The sequence below is a fragment of the Taudactylus pleione genome, unplaced genomic scaffold (genome assembly GCF_031769625.1).
Source record: "Taudactylus pleione unplaced genomic scaffold, aTauple2 ptg000486l, whole genome shotgun sequence".
Taxonomy (NCBI): domain Eukaryota; kingdom Metazoa; phylum Chordata; class Amphibia; order Anura; family Myobatrachidae; genus Taudactylus; species Taudactylus pleione.
The window spans coordinates 267501-290011 of record NW_028284888.1 but is presented as its reverse complement, the minus strand read 5'-3'; the positions used below and the strand labels follow the sequence as shown (position 1 = coordinate 290011).

Genomic DNA, 22511 nt, shown 5'->3' with positions numbered 1-22511 from the left:
GCAGATTATCGAAAGTGTGATATTGGGAAATGGAGCCCGAGATTTTCATTTCTGGCCGATCGAAAGACTGCGTTTGCGGACGGTTTTTAACCGTTTTATCTGTGAAGCGCTAAAATGATTTTTACCCGACTATTGGCAAATTGGCAGAGGGAACAGCTGATAAAGATACATTCTGTTGCAATTTATTTCTGCTTCTTTAAAAAGAGAACAGAGCAAGATACATTTGTATCAAACAATTGTCACTGTGTGTGTATTGAACACTGAAGAGAAAATATACTGTAGTTATCACCCGTCATTGCCTTGCTTATAAAAACTGGTCTGTTGATAAACCCTATATTATATACACATGAATAAATAAACAATAATATATATTTGACAAACACAGCAGCCTGGGAATGTTTAACTGGTGAGACACTGAGACAAACTACAGCCTTTATTTTAATTTTCACTACTATCCTATATAAATCCTTATTTATTTTGCTGATTTTAATTATTGATTGTTTATTATAATTATATAAATAAAAGTTAAATATGAATATAATATTTGTGGATCCCTATACAATATATATGTGCATTCCACTAAAAGATCTACTGTTCTGAGGTTTGAAATCTGACCGTGTGTATGCACCATTAGGCATTAAAATGTACCCTGTAATGCAGCCAGTTTAGATTTGTTATGCAGCGGAAAAATGGACACAAAGAGCTGTTGAGCCTGGATTGGGATCATACAAATTGACCTATGGACTGTACTGTAACAGATGAAGAACCAATGGAATCATGCCAACCTGTTCTATTGTATTGCCTATCTCTGTAAGGGTATATATGCAGGCTCTCTGAAATTAGATGCCAATCATCCTTTCTTTGCTGGAGATGGAGGTTTCATCTTTGATGCCGGGATCTGGATCCAGAGCGCATGCGTATGTAATGACTGTACCTTGTGACTGTATAATTTGTTTGCGCTAATTGTATTTAGATCACAGCGTGTAACCATCTGCTTTTTGTTGAATAATATCTTTTTGTGCTTTGTAACCACAATCAAAGTCTGAAAGCAATTATTTCCTGTGCGACTCATAACGCTAAATAGCGACATTTTTAGAGTGTATAGATAGATAGGAATCGATAATATACTGGTAGGTGAATTGGCTCCTGACTAATAAATGAACCCTAGAGTGTGCATGTGATAAGGAATATAGATTGTAAGCTCCACTGGGGCAGGGACTGATGTGAATGGCAAATACTGTATTCTCTGTACAGCGCTGCAGAATGTGTGCCACATATATAACTGGTAGTAAATAAACAAGTTTACCACCAGGGGTGAGATAAGGGGGTGCAGATCAGGTAAAATAAGCAGATACATTAGAAGCAGATGATGTGCTGAGAGGTAGATAGAATCCGATTACACTTCTAATCTACACAGTTTAAGAAAAATGTTTTGCGCGCGGAAGCTGGGACCGTTCTCTCCTATGCAGACCAGACTTCCTGTCAGTAATGCTGGCAGCAGGATATCATTGCAGGTACGACCACAAAGTTATGTTCACACCTGAATTTATTTTTTTTTCTCTCAAAACAGATCAGATTATGTTTTTGGGGGCAGTATGGTAAATCCGGCAAGTGAGTGACCGCTGTCTGCCTTGCCATGGCATTTTGGCAAAAGGATGTCAAGCAATAGGATTATCCATTCCGCAAACTGAGCCAAGCAACAGGACCACTTCCAGCATGTTATTATGGTCGGAGGATGATGGCCCACCTGGACGCGCGGTCTGATGGGGACATCCAGAGGTTTATGTTGGTTGCTCTTGGTTATGACACTAGATAAGCTAAGAGCTGTACTTTGGGAACAGTTGCATCTCAACGTCTGCTGTGGTACCAAGAAGGCTAAGGGAAGGTGTCCAGAATCTTCTCTGAAGTTGGAGTTTTGCTTGAACATAATTTAAAGTCATTAATTTTCAGTCCATCTGTCTAAAACATTGTATCCCCAGCTCTAGTCCCCAGGGAACCCTAACAGTGCATGTTTTCCAGCACTTCTCACAGAATCACAAGTGAGATAATTAGTGCCACCTGTGGATGTCAGTCAGTAATAATAACTGCACCTGTGCTCTACCACAGAGGATGGAAAACGTGCACTATTGGGATTCCCGGAGGACTTAGCAAACACTGCTATAAATAACTGCTACATACAAAGGGTTGCATTTATATATGTACACACTATAGCCATGTAAGTGATGAAAAAAACAACACTAGAGTGCATTGGAGGCACAGTGAGACACCATTCCGACACTTATTTTGGGGACTTCATTCTGTCATGTTCCTGCCCTCGCAGGAGGCCAATCCTCTGTACAGTAGCGGCTACTTCCACTTTGCTTCAATGCCCTTACTGTACTGCAATTGCCCATGATACCCCTTAATGCACAATGGGCCACAATTGTGAATTACTGCAGAGCGACAATTGTCACATGACAAATAAAATGATAACGCCCAAATATTCTGCATCCATCGGATCAAAGTGATCCTGGAGAGGTGGTGGAACCCCCCGCCCTCCCCCAGACGCTAGGCGGAGCTAGTCTGAGAGGCCAGAACAAGTGTAAAAACTGTCCTTACACACACAGTTGTGTATAGGAAACTGTAAAGTGAATGGGCAGGGTCCTGGGGTCCGCCTAGGCCCCCAGAAGCTTTTGGGGCTATGACAGTGTGAAATACATTTTAGATGCTGTTTTTTAGCCCTCCTGCCATCAGCTGAGACTACAATGTTAGGTGACTTAAAAAGAAAAAAGAAATCTATATCATCCTCCCTGTGTCTCACCAGCTTTATGCCCCTTGCCTCTAACCAGTATCACCCCCCCGCATCTCACCAGCTTTATCCTCCATGCGTCTTTCCAACGCCATCCCCCTACCGTCTCTTCAGCACCATCTTCCAGCATTTCACAAGCATCAGCCCCCCCGCATCTCACCAGTGCAATTCCTGTGTCTTCATTTCGCACCTGTGTCCCCCACCAGCAGCTCTCTGCCCGTGTCTCCTCTCCCACCAGTAGCTTATACCCCCCGTGTCCCTCTAGCAGCAGTTCCCTGCCCCTGTGTCTCCTCTCCCACCAGTAGCTTATCACCCCATGTCCCTCTAGCAGCAGCTCCCCACCCCTGTGTCTCCTCTCCCACCAGTAGCTTATCCCCCCCCGGTCCCTCGAGCAGCAGCTCCCCAACCCTGTGTCTCCTCTCCCACCAGTAGCTTATCCCCCCGTGTCCCTCTAGCAGCAGCTCCCAACCCCTGTGTCTCCTCTCCCACCAGCAGCTTATCCCCCCGTGTCCCTCTAACAGCAGCTCCCTGCCCGTGTCTCCTCTCGCACCAGTAGCTTATCCCCCCGTGTCCCTCTAGCAGCAGCTCCCAACCCCTGTGTCTCCTCTCCCACCAGTAGCTTATCCCCCCGTGTCCCTCTAGCAGCAGCTTCCTGCCCGTGTCTCCTCTCCCACCAGTAGCTTATCCCCCCCGTGTCCCTCTAGCAGCAGCTCCCAGCCCCTGTGTCTCCTCTCCCACCAGTAGCTCATCCCCCCGTGTCCCTCTAGCAGCAGCTCCCAACCCCTGTGTCTCCTCTCCCACCAGTAGCTCATCCCCCCGTGTCCCTCTAGCAGCAGCTCCCAACCCCTGTGTCTCCTCTCCCACCAGTAGCTCATCCCCCCGTGTCCCTCTAGCAGCAGCTCCCAACCCCTGTGTCTCCTCTCCCACCAGTAGCTCATCCCCCCGTGTCCCTCTAGCAGCAGCTCCCAACCCCTGTGTCTCCTCTCCCACCAGTAGCTCATCCCCCCGTGTCCCTCTAGCAGCAGCTCCCAACCCCTATGTCTCCTCTCCCACCAGTAGCTTATCCCCCCGTGTCCCTCTAGCAGCAGCTCCCTGCCCGTGTCTCCTCTCCCACCAGTAGCTTATCCCCCCATGTCCCTCTAGCAGCAGCTCCCAACCCCTATGTCTCCTCTCCCACCAGTAGCTTATCACGCCGTGTCCCTCTAGCAGCAGCTTCCTGCCCGTGTCTCCTCTCCCACCAGTACCTTATCCCCCCGTGTCCCTCTAGCAGCAGCTCCCAACCCCTGTGTCTCCTCTCCCACCAGTAGCTTATCCCCCCGTGTCCCTCTAGCAGCAGCTTCCTGCCCGTGTCTCCTCTCCCACCAGTAGCTTATCCCCCCCGTGTCCCTCTAGCAGCAGCTCCCAGCCCCTGTGTCTCCTCTCCCACCAGTAGCTCATCCCCCCGTGTCCCTCTAGCAGCAGCTCCCAACCCCTGTGTCTCCTCTCCCACCAGTAGCTCATCCCCCCGTGTCCCTCTAGCAGCAGCTCCCAACCCCTGTGTCTTCTCTCCCACCAGTAGCTCATCCCCCCGTGTCCCTCTAGCAGCAGCTCCCAACCCCTGTGTCTCCTCTCCCACCAGTAGCTCATCCCCCCGTGTCCCTCTAGCAGCAGCTCCCAACCCCTATGTCTCCTCTCCCACCAGTAGCTTATCACGCCGTGTCCCTCTAGCAGCAGCTCCCTGCCCGTGTCTCCTCTCCCACCAGTAGCTTATCCCCCCGTGTCCCTCTAGCAGCAGCTCCCAACCCCTATGTCTCCTCTCCCACCAGTAGCTTATCACGCCGTGTCCCTCTAGCAGCAGCTTCCTGCCCGTGTCTCCTCTCCCACCAGTACCTTATCCCCCCGTGTCCCTCTAGCAGCAGCTCCCAACCCCTGTGTCTCCTCTCCCACCAGTAGCTTGGCCCCACAAATTGAGTGACAGGAGAAGGGGATGGCGCACTCTGTGGGACTTCTGTGCAGGGACGTGGCGGAGGTGGAACTACCATTAGAGGTGATGGAACTCAGTTCCACCCCATTCCAGCCCACATCAACCCCTGTTTGCATCCAACTAACAAGTAAGGTTCAGTCTTTATAATATTTATTACAGCAGCATTTCTGAGGTTTTTTTTATCATTATATATTTATAAGTGTCGCTGATGCACTACTGTCCTTTACTGGTAATAGAACAAAAGGGAAATGTGTTACGCTTTTGATCTTTATCATACTGTAACTCAACCGGAGAGGAACCGGCGTGGGGCTGGGTGTCAGCATCTCCTGAGCACAACTTCCTGAACAGAAATTTATTGGAACTTTTTGTCCCTAAGACTCAAACGCTGCCTGAAAGGTAAGATCATCGCTAAAGCCCCACCTAGGGCAAAAGAGGGTGTAAATCCACCACTGGTTATTATCACCATCCATTTCGAATACAGCCTTGTACAAAACAGACTATAGGCAAAGGAAGTGGGGCGCAAATCTTTGGCCCATCACAAAACATGGCTGCCCCCACATATGACTCTCCCTCGCCACTCTGCTAAGGGCTGGGCAGCATTACTGCTAGGCAGCGGGTACAGTGTTGGCACATGCAGTTGGCTATTGATGGAGCCACCGATACTGTACGCAGGGCAATGCAATACATTTCTTATGAGCGGCTGGCTTGCACTTTACACAGAATCGCTGTCAGTGTTTCACTTATCAGAAAATGTAATATCATTTGTCTATAAGGATTGGAAAAACAAAGATAATGATCTGTGCAGCATGATCATAGACCGGCAACCTTCCTGCCCCTCCCCAATGAGAAGCACTGGCGATACATGGGACCGTGCGGCAGCGAGAAAATGGCCTCCACCGTTATTAACAATTTAACATTTTATCCAATATAGGGGAGTGGGGTTCCCAACAATGTAATGCTGCAATGATCACAGAGACCCATGTGCAAATGTCATCATAAGGACATGGATACCTTGCCCAATGCACAAACCACAGGATCATGGTTCCTGTACCCTCCCCACTGGTCCTTTCCCTGAGATAGCTACAGTGGGGTCTAATCCGCCTTCATGGGTAGGTCTCGGAGGTTCCCCCAAAACATTGACATCGCTCCCCATTATGGTCATGCCCCACTAGCTGGCTCCCAGGTGCTTTATATAATAACAACAATATATCATTTTGACAATGAAGATTTTAGTAACTTGCCTTGGGGCCTCCAAACATCTTGATCCTCCCCTGTGCAAGCTCCAGATTTCTGTCCTACCTGATCATCTTATCCTTATTTCACCTGCCGTCTCCCTGAACTGGCGATTTGTGCGAGCTCGGGTTACACGCAGTAGAGTCATTCATGTGAGCGATGACTTAATTACACAAATCACACCGTGACTGTGCTGTAAACTCTTCATAAACACCTCCATTTATATCAAGGAACTATTTAACCACTGTTTACAGGAACAACTATGACCAAGATTTTCTGCATCGAAATTCTGCGCTTTTATCAGCAGGTAGAACAAACGTCGTTACAGCATGAAGTCACCACAGCGCTTTCAAAGCAAAACTATTATAAAATGATAACAATTTAAATATAATAATAATTTAATAATGACATTTAGAAAAGTTCTTCACAAAAAGTCAAATTTCTGCTGTTGTAATTGTAGTTTTTTCTGTCTTCCCCTCCAGTTCCCAATTACGCTGTACTGCAAACATTAGGTAGGTACTTAGATGAGGATTTATTACAGACCACATTGCAAACCTTTACGCTGCTATGTCATTTCCGTGGTAGTTTCGACACTGCGTAATACTTTAAGGTCATTTACACACTGAAAACTGCAATTCTGAGACTTGAAATAAAGGAAACCGCTTCATAGTAAAGGAAAATGGTTATTTTGGTACAAAATTGATTGCTATGTACAAGTATTGAGAGTTGTCTCTTGTATTCACAGATGGAGAACGGAATAGGTGAGACTGCGCAATCTGCTGTAGAAAGTAAAAAAATGAAGACAAAGTATTTTTCAAACTTTCACACACTTCTCACAATGCTGTGAATAAATTAGTAACAGTACTGTCATTATTTTATTTTATTCACTGCAGTGTGAGCTGTGTGAGACATTTAAAAAGAGCTTTGTGCTCCGGCCGTACCTACAGAAAAATCATAAAAAATATAAACTTTTTTAAATTGATTCCATCCTTGGCTTGTATGGTTCTGCAATTGGTTACAGGTTTTAAAGGGATTGGGAACATGCAGATTTGTATATAGTTATTAAAATTTATAGCCGGCCAAGCTGTTTGAATGAAAGTTACACCACTTTCAATAAATGCAAACAATGAGTGCAGCCCCCTAAATATGAAGCCAGCCCCCAGCAGGCCATATTGCAGCCAACGTGTGAATCCACTTGACATCAGGACAATTCTGGGCTCACTCATTCAGCGCTGGATCACTCTGCAATATAGTTTTTTTTTTCATTGTCAAGGATTATAGAGAAAAGATCGCACTTGGTTACAGAATCAAAATATTTCATTACACTTGGAATACAAAAGTGGAATATTTCCCTATAGATTACAGGCGGACAAGATAAAAGAAAGATTTTATTTGTATACTGACTACTATGCTAGGATAATGGACAGATATCAACAACTCCAGTGGTCAAGATTTTATTTGGATGACTTTGGTACACACAGGCCAGGGGTGGTAAGGAACACCCCAGAGACTAAGAGCAAACTTAAGGGATTGCGATTGCCCTCTTTATTATCTGCCTTCCAATCTATCCACACTCATAATGACATCCTACCAATCCCACATCTATCCACACTCCCAATAACATCCTACCAATCCCACATCTAGCCACACTCCCAATAACATCCTACCAATCCCACATCTAGCCACACTCCCAATAACATCCTACCAATCCCACATCTATCCACACTCCCAATAACATCCTACCAATCCCACATCTAGCCACACTCCCAATAACATCCTACCAATCCCACATCTAACCACACTCCCAATAACATCCTACCAATCCCACATCTAGCCACACTCCCAATAACATCCTACCAATAACACATCTACCCACACTCTCAATAACATCCTACCAATCCCACATCTAGCCACACTCCCAATAACATCCTACCAATCCCACATCTAGCCACACTCCCAATAACATCCTACCAATCCCACATCTAGCCACACTCCCAATAACATCCTACCAATCCCACATCTAGCCACACTCCCAATAACATCCTACCAACCCCACATCTAGTCACACTCCCAATAACATCCTACCAATCCCAATTCTAGCCACACTCCCAATAACATTATAACAATCCCACATATAGCCACACTCCCAATAACATCCTACCAATCCCACATCTATCCACACTCCCAATAACATCCTACCAATCCCACATCTAGCCACACTCCCAATAACATCCTACCAATCCCACATCTAGCCACACTCCCAATAACATCCTACCAATAACACCTCTAGCCAAACTCCCAATAACATCCTACCAATCCCACATCTAGCCACACTCCCAATAACATCCTACCAATCCCACATCTAGCCACAATCCCAATAACATCCTACCAATCCCACATCTATCCACACTCCCAATAACATCCTACCAATCCCACATCTAACCACACTCCCAATAACATCCTACCAATCCCACATCTAGCCACACTCCCAATAACATTATAACAATCCCACATCTAGCCACACTCCCAATAACATCCTACCAATAACACATCTATCCACACTCCCAATAACATCCTACCAATCCCACATCTAGCCACACTCCCAATAATATCCTACCAATCCCACATCTAGCCACACTCCCAATAACATCCTACCAATCCCACATCTAGCCACACTCCCAATAACATCCTACCAATAACACATCTAGCCACACTCCCAATAACATCCTACCAATTCCACATCTAGCCACACTCCCAATAACATCCTACCAATCCCACATCTAGCCACACTCCCAATAACATCCTACCAATCCCACATCTACACACACTCCCAATAACATCCTACCAATAACACATCTAGCCACACTCCCAATAACATCCTACCAATCCCACATCTATCCACACTCCCAATAACATCCTACCAATCCCACATCTAGCCACACTCCCAAAAACATCCTACCAATCCCACATCTAACCACACTCCCAATAACATCCTACCAATCCCACATCTAGCCACACTCCCAATAACATCCTACCAACCCCACATCTAGTCACACTCCCAATAACATCCTACCAATCCCACATCTATCCACACTCCCAATAACATCCTACCAATCCCACATCTAGCCACACTCCCAATAACATCCTACCAATCCCAATTCTAGCCACACTCCCAATAACATTATAACAATCCCGCATATAGCCACACTCCCAATAACATCCTACCAATCCCACATCTATCCACACTCCCAATAACATCCTACCAATCCCACATCTAGCCACACTCCCAATAACATCCTACCAATCCCACATCTATCCACACTCCCAATAACATCCTACCAATAACACATCTAGCCACACTCCCAATAACATCCTACCAATCCCACATCTAGCCACACTCCCAATAACATCCTACCAATCCCACATCTAGCCACACTCCCAATAACATCCTACCAATCCCACATCTAGCCACACTCCCCAAAACATCCTACCAATCCCACATCTAGCCACACTCCCAATAACATTATAACAATCCCACATCTAGCCACACTCCCAATAACGTCCTACCAATCCCACATCTAGCCACACTCCCAATAACATCCTACCAATCCCACATCTAGCCACACTCCCAATAATATCCTACCAATCCCACATCTAGCCACACTCCCAATAACATCCTACCAATCCCACATCTAGCCACACTCCCAATAACATCCCACCAATCCCACATCTAGCCACACTCCCAATAACATCCTACCAATAACACATCTAGCCACACTCCCAATAACATCCTACCAATCCCACATCTAGCCACACTCCCAATAACATCCTACCAATCCCACATCTACACACACTCCCAATAACATCCTACCAATCCCACATCTAGCCACACTCCCAATACAATCCTACCAATCCCACATCTAGCCACACTCCCAATAACATCCTACCAATCCCACATCTAGCCACACTCCCAATAACATCCTACCAATCCCACATCTAGCCACACTCCCAATAACATCATACCAATCCCACATCTAGCCACACTCCCAATAACATCCTACCAATGCCACATCTAGCCACACTCCCAATAACATCCTACCAATCCCACATCTAGCCACACTCCCAATAACATCCTACCAATCCCACATCTAGCCACACTCCCATTAACATCCTACCAATCCCACATCTAGCCACACTCCCAATAACATCCTACCAATCCCACATCTAGCCACACTCCCAATACAATTCTACCAATCCCACATCTAGCCACACTCCCAATAACATCCTACCAATCCCACATCTAGCCACACTCCCAATAACATCCTACCAATCCCACATCTACCCACACTCCCAATAACATCCTACCAATCCCACATCTAGCCACACTCCCAATAACATCCTACCAATCCCACATCTACAACACTCCAAATAACATCCTACCAATCCCACATCTAGCCACACTCCCAATAACATCCTACCAATCCCACATCTAGCCACACTCCCAATAACATCCTACCAATAACACATCTAGTCACACTCCCAATAACATCCTACCAATCCCACATCTAGCCACACTCACAATAACATCCTACCAATCCCACATCTAGTCACACTCCCAATAACATCCTACCAATCCCACATGTAGTCACACTCCCAATAACATCCTACCAATCCCACATCTAGCCACACTCCCAATAACATCCTACCAATAACACATCTAGCCACACTCCCAATAACATCCTACCAATCCCACAACTACAACACTCCCAATAACATCCTACCAATCCCACATCTAGCCACACTCCAAATAACATCCTACCAATCCCACATCTACAACACTCCCAATAACATCCTACCAATCCCACATCTAGCCACACTCCCAATAACATCCTACCAATCCCACATCTAGCCACACTCCCAATAACATCCTACCAATCCTACATCTAGCCACACTCCCAATAACATCCTACCAATCCCACATCTAGCCACACTCCCAATAATATCCTACCAATCCCACATCTACAACACTCCCAATAACATCCTGCCAATCCCACATCTAGTCACACTCCCAATAACATCCTACCAATCCCACATCTAGCTACACTCCCAATAACATCCTACCAATCCCACATCTAGCCACACTCCCAATAACATCCTACCAATCCCCTGTAAGCAGTTTTCTTCTGCTTCCATGCAACTGACGGAAAATGCTCCTAATTTATACCTTTGAGCTGATGCATGCTTCAGCTAATTTTACTGTTGCTGCCGAAGTCAAGAGGAGCACAAGAAAATTATATCAACTCTTTTCTTATTATTTCCATGTGCCTGAGCTGCCTCTAGATCCAGTATTATGCTAATGTGGATGATGCGTTTACACAAGATCCAGGGTCTAATAGTCCCCTGCAACGCACCGTCATGTATAATCTCTTATCCCGCAGGCCGGACAGCAATTCTCAGGCTCGGAAAGTTTTGGTACAAGGTTGAACCAGGGAGTATAGAGAAAGCAAAGCATCCCTAATTCTTATATTCCAGGCAGCCTAGCCCGTCTTTGTGCAATGATGGGGAATCAGTTTAGCTTCCATCATGTTGGGGAGCTGCAGGATTCCTAACTTGGCTAATTCCAAACAGGGATTTTAAGAAGATTAGACAACATTTGCTGATTGTGGTAAACCTAATACAGGTTACATACAGGAAGTACAGAATAACAAGGACAGCAACCATACAGAGCTTCTTGTGATTCAAAAGAAGGAAAATACAAAGTTTATTAAAATTTCCTGAGCGATAGTTTCTGGGGGATGGGGGTGGGGCTATTTTTCAAAAAGGCAGCGGTAACAATGATTTACCGTGGTAGCTATAGGAAATCTGTTATTGTCACTGTTCACCAAAAGAATATCACCGGGGCATCTGATTATCGGAGATAGTGGCCCGGAGCATTAAGGAGTGATGTAGCAATTTCCCAGCCTGTATCGAGGGATGTTGCCGTCATACTGTATATTATCCCCCAGTCATGCGTTTCCTTCCGTACCTTTAAAATTATTTCCTTTCCTTTGACCTTAATACTCTGATACTAGGTCATTTCAACAACCCCACTCACTACTCAGCTCAACCCCAATGACACTACTCAGATCAACCCCACTGACATTACTCAGCTCAACCCCAATGACACTACTCAGCTCAACTCCACTGACACTACTCAGCTCAACCCCACTGACTACTCAGCTCAACCCCACTGACACTACTCAGCTCAACCCCACTGACACTACTCAGCTCAACCCCACTGACACTACTCAGCTCAACCCCAATGACACTACTCAGCTCAACCCCACTGACACCACTCAGCTCAACCCCACTGACACTACTCAGCTCAACCCCACTGACACTACTCAGCTCAACCCCACTGACACTACTCAGCTCAACCCCACTGACACTACTCAGCTCAACCCCACTGACACTACTCAGCTCAACCCCACTGACACTACTCAGCTCAACCCCACTGACACTACTCAGCTCAACTCCACTGACACTACTCAGCTCAACCCCACTGACTCCTCAGCTCAACCCCACTGACACTACTCAGCTCAACCCCACTGACACTACTCAGCTCAACCCCACTGACACTACTCAGCTCAACCCCAATGACACTACTCAGCTCAACCCCACTGACACTACTCAGCTCAACCCCAATGACACTACTCAGCTCAACTCCACTGACACTACTCAGCTCAACCCCACTGACTCCTCAGCTCAACCCCACTGACACTACTCAGCTCAACCCCACTGACACTACTCAGCTCAACCCCACTGACACTACTCAGCTCAACCCCACTGAGACTACTCAGCTCAACCCCACTGAGACTACTCAGCTCAACCCCACTGACACTACTCAGCTCAACCTCACTGACACTACTCAGCTCAACCCCACTGACACTACTCAGCTCAACCTCACTGACACTACTCAGCTCAACTCCACTGACACTACTCAGCTCAACCCCACTGACACTACTCAGCTCAACCCCACTGACACTATTCCGCTCACCCCACTGACACTACTCAGCTCAACTCCACTGACACTACTCAGCTCAACCCCACTGACACTACTCAGCTCAACTCCACTGACACTACTCAGCTCAACCCCACTGACACTACTCAGCTCAACCCCAATGACACTACTCAGCTCAACCCCAATGACACTACTCAGCTCAACTCTACTGACACTACTCAGCTCAACCCCACGGACCGGACACTACTCAGCTCAACCCCACGGACCGGACACTACTCAGCTCAACCCCACTTCCACCTTTGGTTTCTCCTAGTGGACTTCATCTCCTACCCACCATGATGTCTTCTCCTCATCTCCAGTGTCACCATCTTGTCCTCCCAGCTCTCTGACCACAATCTCCTTTCCGTCAGTCTCACCTTACCTCATGCTAACTCTCTCCAACCACCATTTGCAGAAAAACACTTCTAACCTCTCCTAGAACTACTGAGTGCTGCCCGGATCAGGCTGCCGCATTCTGCACCAAACACTCACTTCAGCCCTGGACAATACAGCTCCACCCAGCACATATAGGCAGTGGCGTAGAGAGGGGGGAGGGGAGCGGGTACCACTTACCCAGGCCGATTGGAGGGGCCTGAGTTATCAACGTCTCACCTGAAAACTTCTCCTCTCTGCCCACTAACGCTGCAGCCACATCTTTATAGCAGCACATTGGGCAGCGAGAGGCAGGAGCAGAGGCTGTATCCTTTCTTTCTCTGCCCAATGTGCTGCTGCAGCTGCGCTGCTATAAAGACGCGGCTGCGGGGCTAGTGGGCGGAGAGAATTGTTACAGGTGGGCCCCTGGACCGCCCCTCCGACTTGAGCCGCCCCTGTGCCGAGCGCACGACGATGCGCAGACTAGATCATTACTGGTCTTTGGGGATGGGGCATTGCCGCTCCTCCTAGATTTGGGCACGCGTTCTGCAGTACCAGGGCCCGTCGCGGTTCTCGACAGCCCTGCATACAGCGCCTGATTCATAGCCAGACACTAGCCTGAGGTTTATGCAGTTGAGCAATTATTGGTAATCTGCGCACGTGTCTGATTCGTGCTGCGTTGTCGTTCACAGTGACGATTTATTCGCAAAGTGACTGACAGGCAGGGACCATTTGTGGGCGACAACAGGGGGGTGACTAAACGCAGGCGTGTCGCAGTAAAAATGGCTCCAGAAGCTCAGTCTCCCCGTCCATTCTGTGCGGCATAGGGTTACGCAGAAGTTCCTAATCGAATGATCTGCGACAATTTTGCTTTTCTCCACGCAGGCACTTGGATTTGCAAAGCCGCTGATGGGCATCTCAATATGTAACCCGGCACCGGCAACATTTGCATATTATCGTATATTTGCTACGTAGAAATCCGCAGCTGCAATAGTATAAACGTCCATGTGTGACCAAGGCCCATAGTCTCCCAGGTTCTAAGCCTCAAAGATGACACACCAGAGAAACCAGCTACATACTGAGCCCCACAGGAAGGAACCGCGCGCCAATGCCAACTTACTCCACTATAAATTCATCTTTTCACCTTAACGTAACGCTCTTCCATTGCCGAGCACATATACGTCACTTTACTAACATGCACTCAGCCATCTATCCCTGCCCGCCCCTGTGCCCCCTTCACAGCCCACAATCCTACTCCTACTGCACAGCCCACAATCCTACTCCTACTGCACAGCCCACAATCCTACTCTTACTGCACACAATCCTACTCCTACTGCACAGCACACAATCCTACTCCTACTGCACAGCACACAATCCTACTCCTACTGCACAGCCCACATTCCTACTCCTACTGCATAGCCCACAATCCTACTTCTACTGCACAGCCCACAATCCTACTCTTACTGCACACAATCCTACTCCTACTGCACAGCACACAATCCTACTCCTACTGCACAGCACACAATCCTACTCCTACTGCACAGCCCACATTCCTACTCCTACTGCATAGCCCACAATCCTACTTCTACTGCACAGCCCACAATCCTACTCCTACTGCACAGCCCACAATCCTACTCCTACTGCACAGCCACAAAATTCAGCAGGAGATTTCCTCATGCCAAAACCTGGACCCACAGTCTCCGGCACCCACCGTCTCCCGCACCCACCCATCTCCCGCACCCACCCGTCTCCTACGCCTACGTAATTTTTTTCCCTAGAGTAATAAAATAGGGCCCTGTAACTTTTCCAGCCGGGAATGCTAGTACAGACAGGCACTACCACTGGAACCTCTGCCAACCTATGGCATAATTGTATGAAGGACAAGATTGCCTTTTAACAAATGATCACAGCATTTAGCGATGGGGGGGAGGCTGCTGCCCTATTTTCTCTACAGCAAGGATTTCAGACAACAATCAGCTTTTACCTGCAGTCACTCTTGGGGCAGAAATATAAGTCTACTGCGAAAAAGGGATTTAAGGTTCTAATTATATGGAAATCTGACATTTTAAAATCTGAACTTGTGAATTTTGTTCTTCTGCAAAAAAACAACAACGGTGGCCGCTCGTTACAGCCCCCTGCCCCCCCCTGCCCCCGGCATCGTTACAGCCCCCTGCCCCCCCCCCCCCTGCCCCCGGCACAACTGTGCATGGATTAATACATATATGTTCTCTCCCGCAAGAAAAAATAAATCCCCGGCTATACCGCCTATTTCATTCTTTTACATGTTTCCTAATTTCTACTAACATAATGCTGGCACGCATCTCATTATAATATCACCTCATTGTGCACCCTTTATATTATGCATAGGAGTGATATCAGGACCTGTCTAACGCCTCCGGGCCTGATTCAGAGCCGTTGGTAAGCGGCCGCTCACTCTCTATGAGCGGCCGCTTCGCTCATGAATATGGGTCTTAATGCGCATGCGCAAACCAGTCATTGCGGTTGGAAATCGAGCGCTCGCAAAACAGCGAGGGGCTGCTAATGTGATTGACAGAATGTACCGTTTGTGGGTGGTAACAGGAGAAGGTGCTTGAAAACGGGGGAGTGGAGATCCGAACGCAGGCGTGCCAAACGGTAAAAAGGGCGTTTAATGGGAGTGCATAATTAGTAAAGGAGCGTCATCGCCCACGTCACTTGGTCGTCTTTTAGCCTGAACTGCTCGCAGTGATAGCCGGAAGTAAATCCTACCACAAGCACTGCGAGCAGTTCAGATGCCTTTCGATGTACCCGATTAATCTAATAAATACCGGAGATGACGTGTGATGCGAATGGCAAAGGGGCGTCTTTACAAAAGAGCGAGCACATTTTTCGTTCGCTCGCTCAGACATAGAGGCGTCAACAAACCGCAATGAGCGAGCGCTCAATTTAAATAGCCGGCCCCTTTTTTGGAACGACCGTCCGCAAATAGCGTCTGGCTCTGAATCAGGCCCTCTGTCACTTCTCATAAATCAGAGCACGCCGCCCGGCATGCTGCGCACCTCCTGTAAATATTTTATGCGCAGAACAGACATGTTTAGGCAGATATTTATAACGCTGCAGCCAGAATATACAAATCTTCCCTGACATGTCCAAGGTCCAGACACAAACACTACCTACTCTACCTTATTAAAGGTTCCATCGAGCAGGTCAGAAGCAGCGTAAAACCATGAAAGTAATATATGTGACTTACATTCTGCAGTAACACTGCACCGATCTACTTCAGCTTCAGTAAAACTCAATCAAACCGTTGTATCTGAAAGTGGCAGCACTGAGGTTTTAATGTGTCAGGGCAGCAATATGCACCAAGACTGTATTCTCAGCGTGTGAGATAAGTGATTGTGAGATAAGGAAATTAGGAGTAGGAAGCAGAGGGGACGTCTGGGTGCGATTTCTCTCCCTCTCTCGCTTAAATTTATATTTGTCCACAGACAGGCCTGGCGCAGGGCGATGCATTAACACAGCAAATAGCATCCAAGAAGATGTGAGAGGCCAGTAAAAATGTCATGAAGAAAAACTGCTGGTTTAAAATGAATTCCTGGCCACGTATACGCACATTTATAGATCCCAGCAGCCGACTGTCACGTATCGACGTTGTCATTTTCTAGAGTACTTTATATTCTCCACAACTGGATGAATGTGAGGGCTTGTTCCGTTACAGCCAAACAATCATGTGCAAATAGAGTTCATTCATTTTTAATATTATATATATTTTTTAATTTTTTTTAATGTTTTTTTTAGATGGGAAACACACCAGTAATGAATGTGCTTAGTTATAATTTTATTTCCCTGGTAGATATTTTACTGCTATAGTTTAATACAAGGTGAACCCAAATTTCCCAATGTCTACAAATCTGATTATTATCATGGGCAAGTACTGGGCACAGATCGATATGGGTATCTGGTATTAATTCAGCAAGGTATGACTATTTTGCACTGACTTGGAGATAAAAACACATTTACTATCCGATCCTCACTGACAATTTCCCCTAATCATTATCTCTATTAACTAGTAACATGACAAATAAAACTAAAATACATCTCAATTTGGTATAGAAGAACAGATTTATTGGTAAAAGTTTTTTATAAAACAGAACCATATATATATATATATATATATATATATATATATATACATACATACCAAACAGCCCGGCACTCTGGGAAGCTCTCTTAGGGCTACTGATGCTCCGGTGCCTTCCTTAGGAGGGGAGCGCCTCCACATCGAAATTTAGGCGGGACTCAGAGACTTCATAAGACGTGAAAACATGTATTCAGGCATAGAGCAAAAACATCTATTTTATCGGGGAACAAGTCCCCTTCTTCTGAAGGAGGAGACTTGTTCCTAGAATCGTAGATGTTTTTGAAGTCTCTGAGTGTCGCCTAAATTTCGATGTGGCTATATATATATATATATATATATATATATATACACCGTATGAGCTATTTCAAGATATGTCAGAGTGGATATTTTATCGTGGATGTCCCCAGCCGCTCATACAAGTGACCAGTTTTGTTTCTTGCTATGCGGCTGTTTTCCACCAAATTTTCCAGTAATTGATCTACTGTATGTCTGAGCCCAGAGTGATTTATTACCCCAATAAACGTGCGCTCACTATTAATCAGGTTATGCTGGGGAGTGCCTGAAACGCATTTACCAATAACTGCACAAGTAACAACACGAGTTAATGACGCCATCTGACGGGCGGTTCTGCAGGAACATCAATAGAAACGCAGCTGTACTGCGCACTTCACGGTAACTCAGAAAGTGCTAAAGAAACATTCTTAAAGCACGACTATAACTAAGTCATGATTCTGTATAAGCATTTCAACGTTGTTAAATAGGGGTTGAGAATATAAATAGAATTCATGGATTAAGATATTAAAAAATGCTTCCACGTTAGACTGGGGGTGACCTCCTGTGCACGGGGACATGCGGAATTTATTAACAGACTGAAACTTTTACAAAAACAAGGATGAGGCCTATTATCCAGGAAGTTTGGGGCTTAGGGTTTCCTAGAGAAGAGGATTTATTTCTGTTATCAGGCGTAAAATTAACTAGATGACATTTAAATGTAGCCCCTTGTCTGAGCCACACGGCTCCTGACAACCCCCCTCCTCATGAAACGGTTTAGTAGGGCTGTCACAGTGCCTTTAGCAGGAGTTAGTCGCTGACCACGTCCATATATGTATGACGGTCTATGTACTAAGCAGTTATAAGTGACAGAGTGAAAAGTGATAAGAAAGTGATAAGTGCCAGCCAATCAGCTCCCAACTGTCATCTCACAGGCTGTGTTTAAAAATTGACAGTTGGGAGCTGATTGGCTGGCACCGTATCACTTTCTTATCACTTTTCACTCTGTCACTTATCACTGCTTAGTACATAGACCCCATGGTCACAGAACAGCTACCGTATTTACTGTCTTCACTGTGAGATGTTCAGGAGATTTTTGGATAACATGGTCCTAGATAACCGATCTCTCGCCTGTAACTGTAAACGCTTCTAGAATTTTGTTTCTAGGAAGCCTCTTGGATTTTAGGCCCATTGCATCCTTGTAGTAATGCAATATATGACATGTTGTGTAACCTACCCAACTCTGCTCATATCCCAAAGCCTGCCGGAGCACATCTTCATTCTCGTACAGAGGGAACCCCTCCCGTTTGGCCTGCTGGTACTCCATCCGCAACTGCTGGATACGGTCTCCATTCCCAGACGTGGAGCGTCCACTGCAAAACAAAAGACAAATTTCTAAGTAGCATTTGTTGTCAGGTACTTTCTCTCTCCAATGCAAATTGTTCATGTTTACACTTTACAGGGATTATTCGCAACGGAGCCTATTACCACCTGGAAGTTGAATAATGCTTATTTTACGAATTTAACTGCTGCAGAATAAAAATTAGTATTTCACACCCTGAAAATATTTCTTAGCCTAACTATAAATTTGATGATAATGAATATTCAGCTGCTGCTGCCCAAAAGCGATGTTACTACCCGGAGAAGAGAGAGACAAAAGGAAAACGAGACAAGACCCGCAATATCAGTCTCCAAATGAATGAGAACGAAAGCACCACACGCGCTCCTTAGCGCGGCGCCATCTATCTGCCATGTGCTGGTCCCTGGTCAGCTCTCATAATACATAGGCACCTTTTCCTTCTCCTAATGACCTTTACAAACCCCCAAAATAACCAGAATTGTGTTCAAATCCGAAACTCTTCCAAATGTCACACAGCAGAGAGTAGCGTGAGGTGATATTACTCCGCTAAGTCCTTGAAAGCAATATGCTGGGGATTCTGTCATTGGCAAAGGGATTAAAGGGAAGGTTGACAGCAGCCAGACGCGATAACCTGCGAAATCCCTGAACTCTAATAAAGCACCAATGACAGACTATGAAAGGTGCTGGGGACTGAAAGAATAGACGCTACTCTGTGATACCGTCTAGACAGGCTCCTTGTGTCACTGCTTCAGACCTAGAAGAGTGATTTGGTTTTGATGTGGGGATCTTAGGATGGCTGCTGGCTGGTGATATGACATTCGGTGGGGCCCAGTCCCATCCACCCGCCCGGAATGCACTAACAATAGGCCAAATAAAAGTCAGATATTGTTCGCACCGCTGTGCTCTAAAGCCCGGACGCAGCATTTACACGTTTAGAACACATCAATCACTATTTTGCACGCATGTGTAACTCTCTCCTTAGCAATTTTAATTATATGAACTCAAAAAGCCACACAGACCTTGTGGGTTGACATCTGGGATTCGCCCGGAAGGTAAATGGAAGCAGAAAGTAATGATTGAACGTACCATACGCCAAATTACAAAACCAATCCTGGGAAATCCCTGTCCCGAGCAGAAATAGATCCCATACACATATTGTGGGCAGGAGACCAGCCTACGCAGCCCTAATGGGTACAGCAAACCCCCCATATTGATTTATTTCCCCTTTAACAGAGTGATTTATGTTCCAGACAGCGAAAAACCAAGTATTATACCTAACAGAACAAACTGACCAGCACATTATAACCAGCACACTACACAGTTACCAGTATATATAACCAGCATATAAAGCACTACTAGGACGGTTATAATGTATATTATATATAACGCTCTCCGTTGTCCAGCGTATACTGTATATTACAGCAGTTGCAAATTGTCCTATAGTTACTGGCTTCAAAAAGAAGCTAAACACAAAACATAAAAACATTAATTTACAACTTCATGTGAGATACAGAAATAACCATCGATGGGTATAACGTAGGACGGAATACCATTGCAATCCCCAATCTTCCTGGCTATGGTAACTTCTCTCAAAGCAAATACAGTTTATATTACTGTATGCTACTTACAGAACATAGAGGATGACTGAGCTGTGTAGGCAGCATTGGTTATTAATCAGTCCACAGCTCATCCACAAGGGGCAGAATACTATGTACATGTACTGTCGTGATAACAATGCTGATACTATAGGGCGCCGTGATAACAATGCTGATACTATAGGGGTGCCGTGATAACAATGCTGATACTATAGGGGTGTCGTGATAACAATGCTGATACTATAGGGTACCGTGATAACAATGCTGATACTATAGGGCGCCGTGGTAACAATGCTGATACTAGAGGGGCGCCGTGATAACAATGCTGATACTATAGGGGTGCCATGATAACAATGCTGATACTATAGGGGTGCCGTGATAACAATGCTGATACTATAGGGTACCGTGATAACAATGCTGATACTATAGGGCGCCGTGGTAACAATGCTGATACTACAGGGGTGCCGTGATAACAATGCTGATACTATAGGGTGCCGTGATAACAATGCTGATACTATAGGGGTGCCGTGATAACAATGCTGATACTATAGGGCGCCGTGATAACAATGCTGATACTATAGGGCGCCGTGATAACAATGCTGATACTATAGGGCGCCGTGGTAACAATGCTGATACTATAGGGGTGCCATGATAACAATGCTGATACTATAGGGGTGCCGTGATAACAATGCTGATACTATAGGGGTGCCGTGATAACAATGCTGATACTATAGGTTACCGTGATAACAATGCTGATACTATAGGGCTGCCGTGATAACAATGCTGATACTATAGGGGTGCCATGATAACAATGCTGATACTACAGGGGTGTCGTGATAACAATGCTGATACTATAGGGTACCGTGATAACAATGCTGATACTATAGGGCGCCGTGGTAACAATGCTGATACTACAGGGGTGCCGTGATAACAATGCTGATACTATAGGGGTGCCGTGATAACAATGCTGATACTATAGGGGTGCTGTGATAACAATGCTGATACTATAGGGCGCCGTGATAACAATGCTGATACTATAGGGCGCCGTGGTAACAATGCTGATACTATAGGGGTGCCATGATAACAATGCTGATACTATAGGGGTGCCGTGATAACAATGCTGATACTATAGGGGTGCCGTGATAACAATGCTGATACTATAGGTTACCGTGATAACAATGCTGATACTATAGGTTACCGTGATAACAATGCTGATACTATAGGGCTGCCGTGATAACAATGCTGATACTATAGGGGTGCCATGATAACAATGCTGATACTATAGGGTACCGTGATAACAATGCTGATACTATAGGGCGCCGAGGTAACAATGCTGATACTACAGGGGTGCCGTGATAACAATGCTGATACTATAGGGGTGCCGTGATAACAATGCTGATACTATAGGGTGCCGTGATAACAATGCTGATACTATAGGGTGCCGTGATAACAATGCTGATACTATAGGGGTGCCATGATAACAATGCTGATACTATAGGGGTGCCGTGATAACAATGCTGATACTATAGGGTACCGTGATAACAATGCTGATACTATAGGGCGCCGTGGTAACAATGCTGATACTACAGGGGTGCCGTGATAACAATGCTGATACTATAGGGTGCCGTGATAACAATGCTGATACTATAGGGGTGCCGTGATAACAATGCTGATACTATAGGGTGCCGTGATAACAATGCTGATACTATAGGGGTGCCGTGATAACAATGCTGATACTATAGGGCGCCGTGATAACAATGCTGATACTATA

General features: G+C 45.9%; 1 protein-coding gene across 1 annotated transcript in view; it reads right to left on the bottom strand.

The window, feature by feature from the left end:
* Window positions 1-22511, bottom strand: part of PARD3B (par-3 family cell polarity regulator beta) — a gene marked incomplete at its 5' end in the record, with an annotated part of 561662 nt that overhangs the window by 278273 nt on the left and 260878 nt on the right. The window contains one exon of the mRNA XM_088449492.1: window positions 19023-19158. Coding sequence (XP_088305618.1) covers window positions 19023-19158 — 136 coding nt within the window. The remainder of the gene's footprint in view (window positions 1-19022; window positions 19159-22511) is intronic.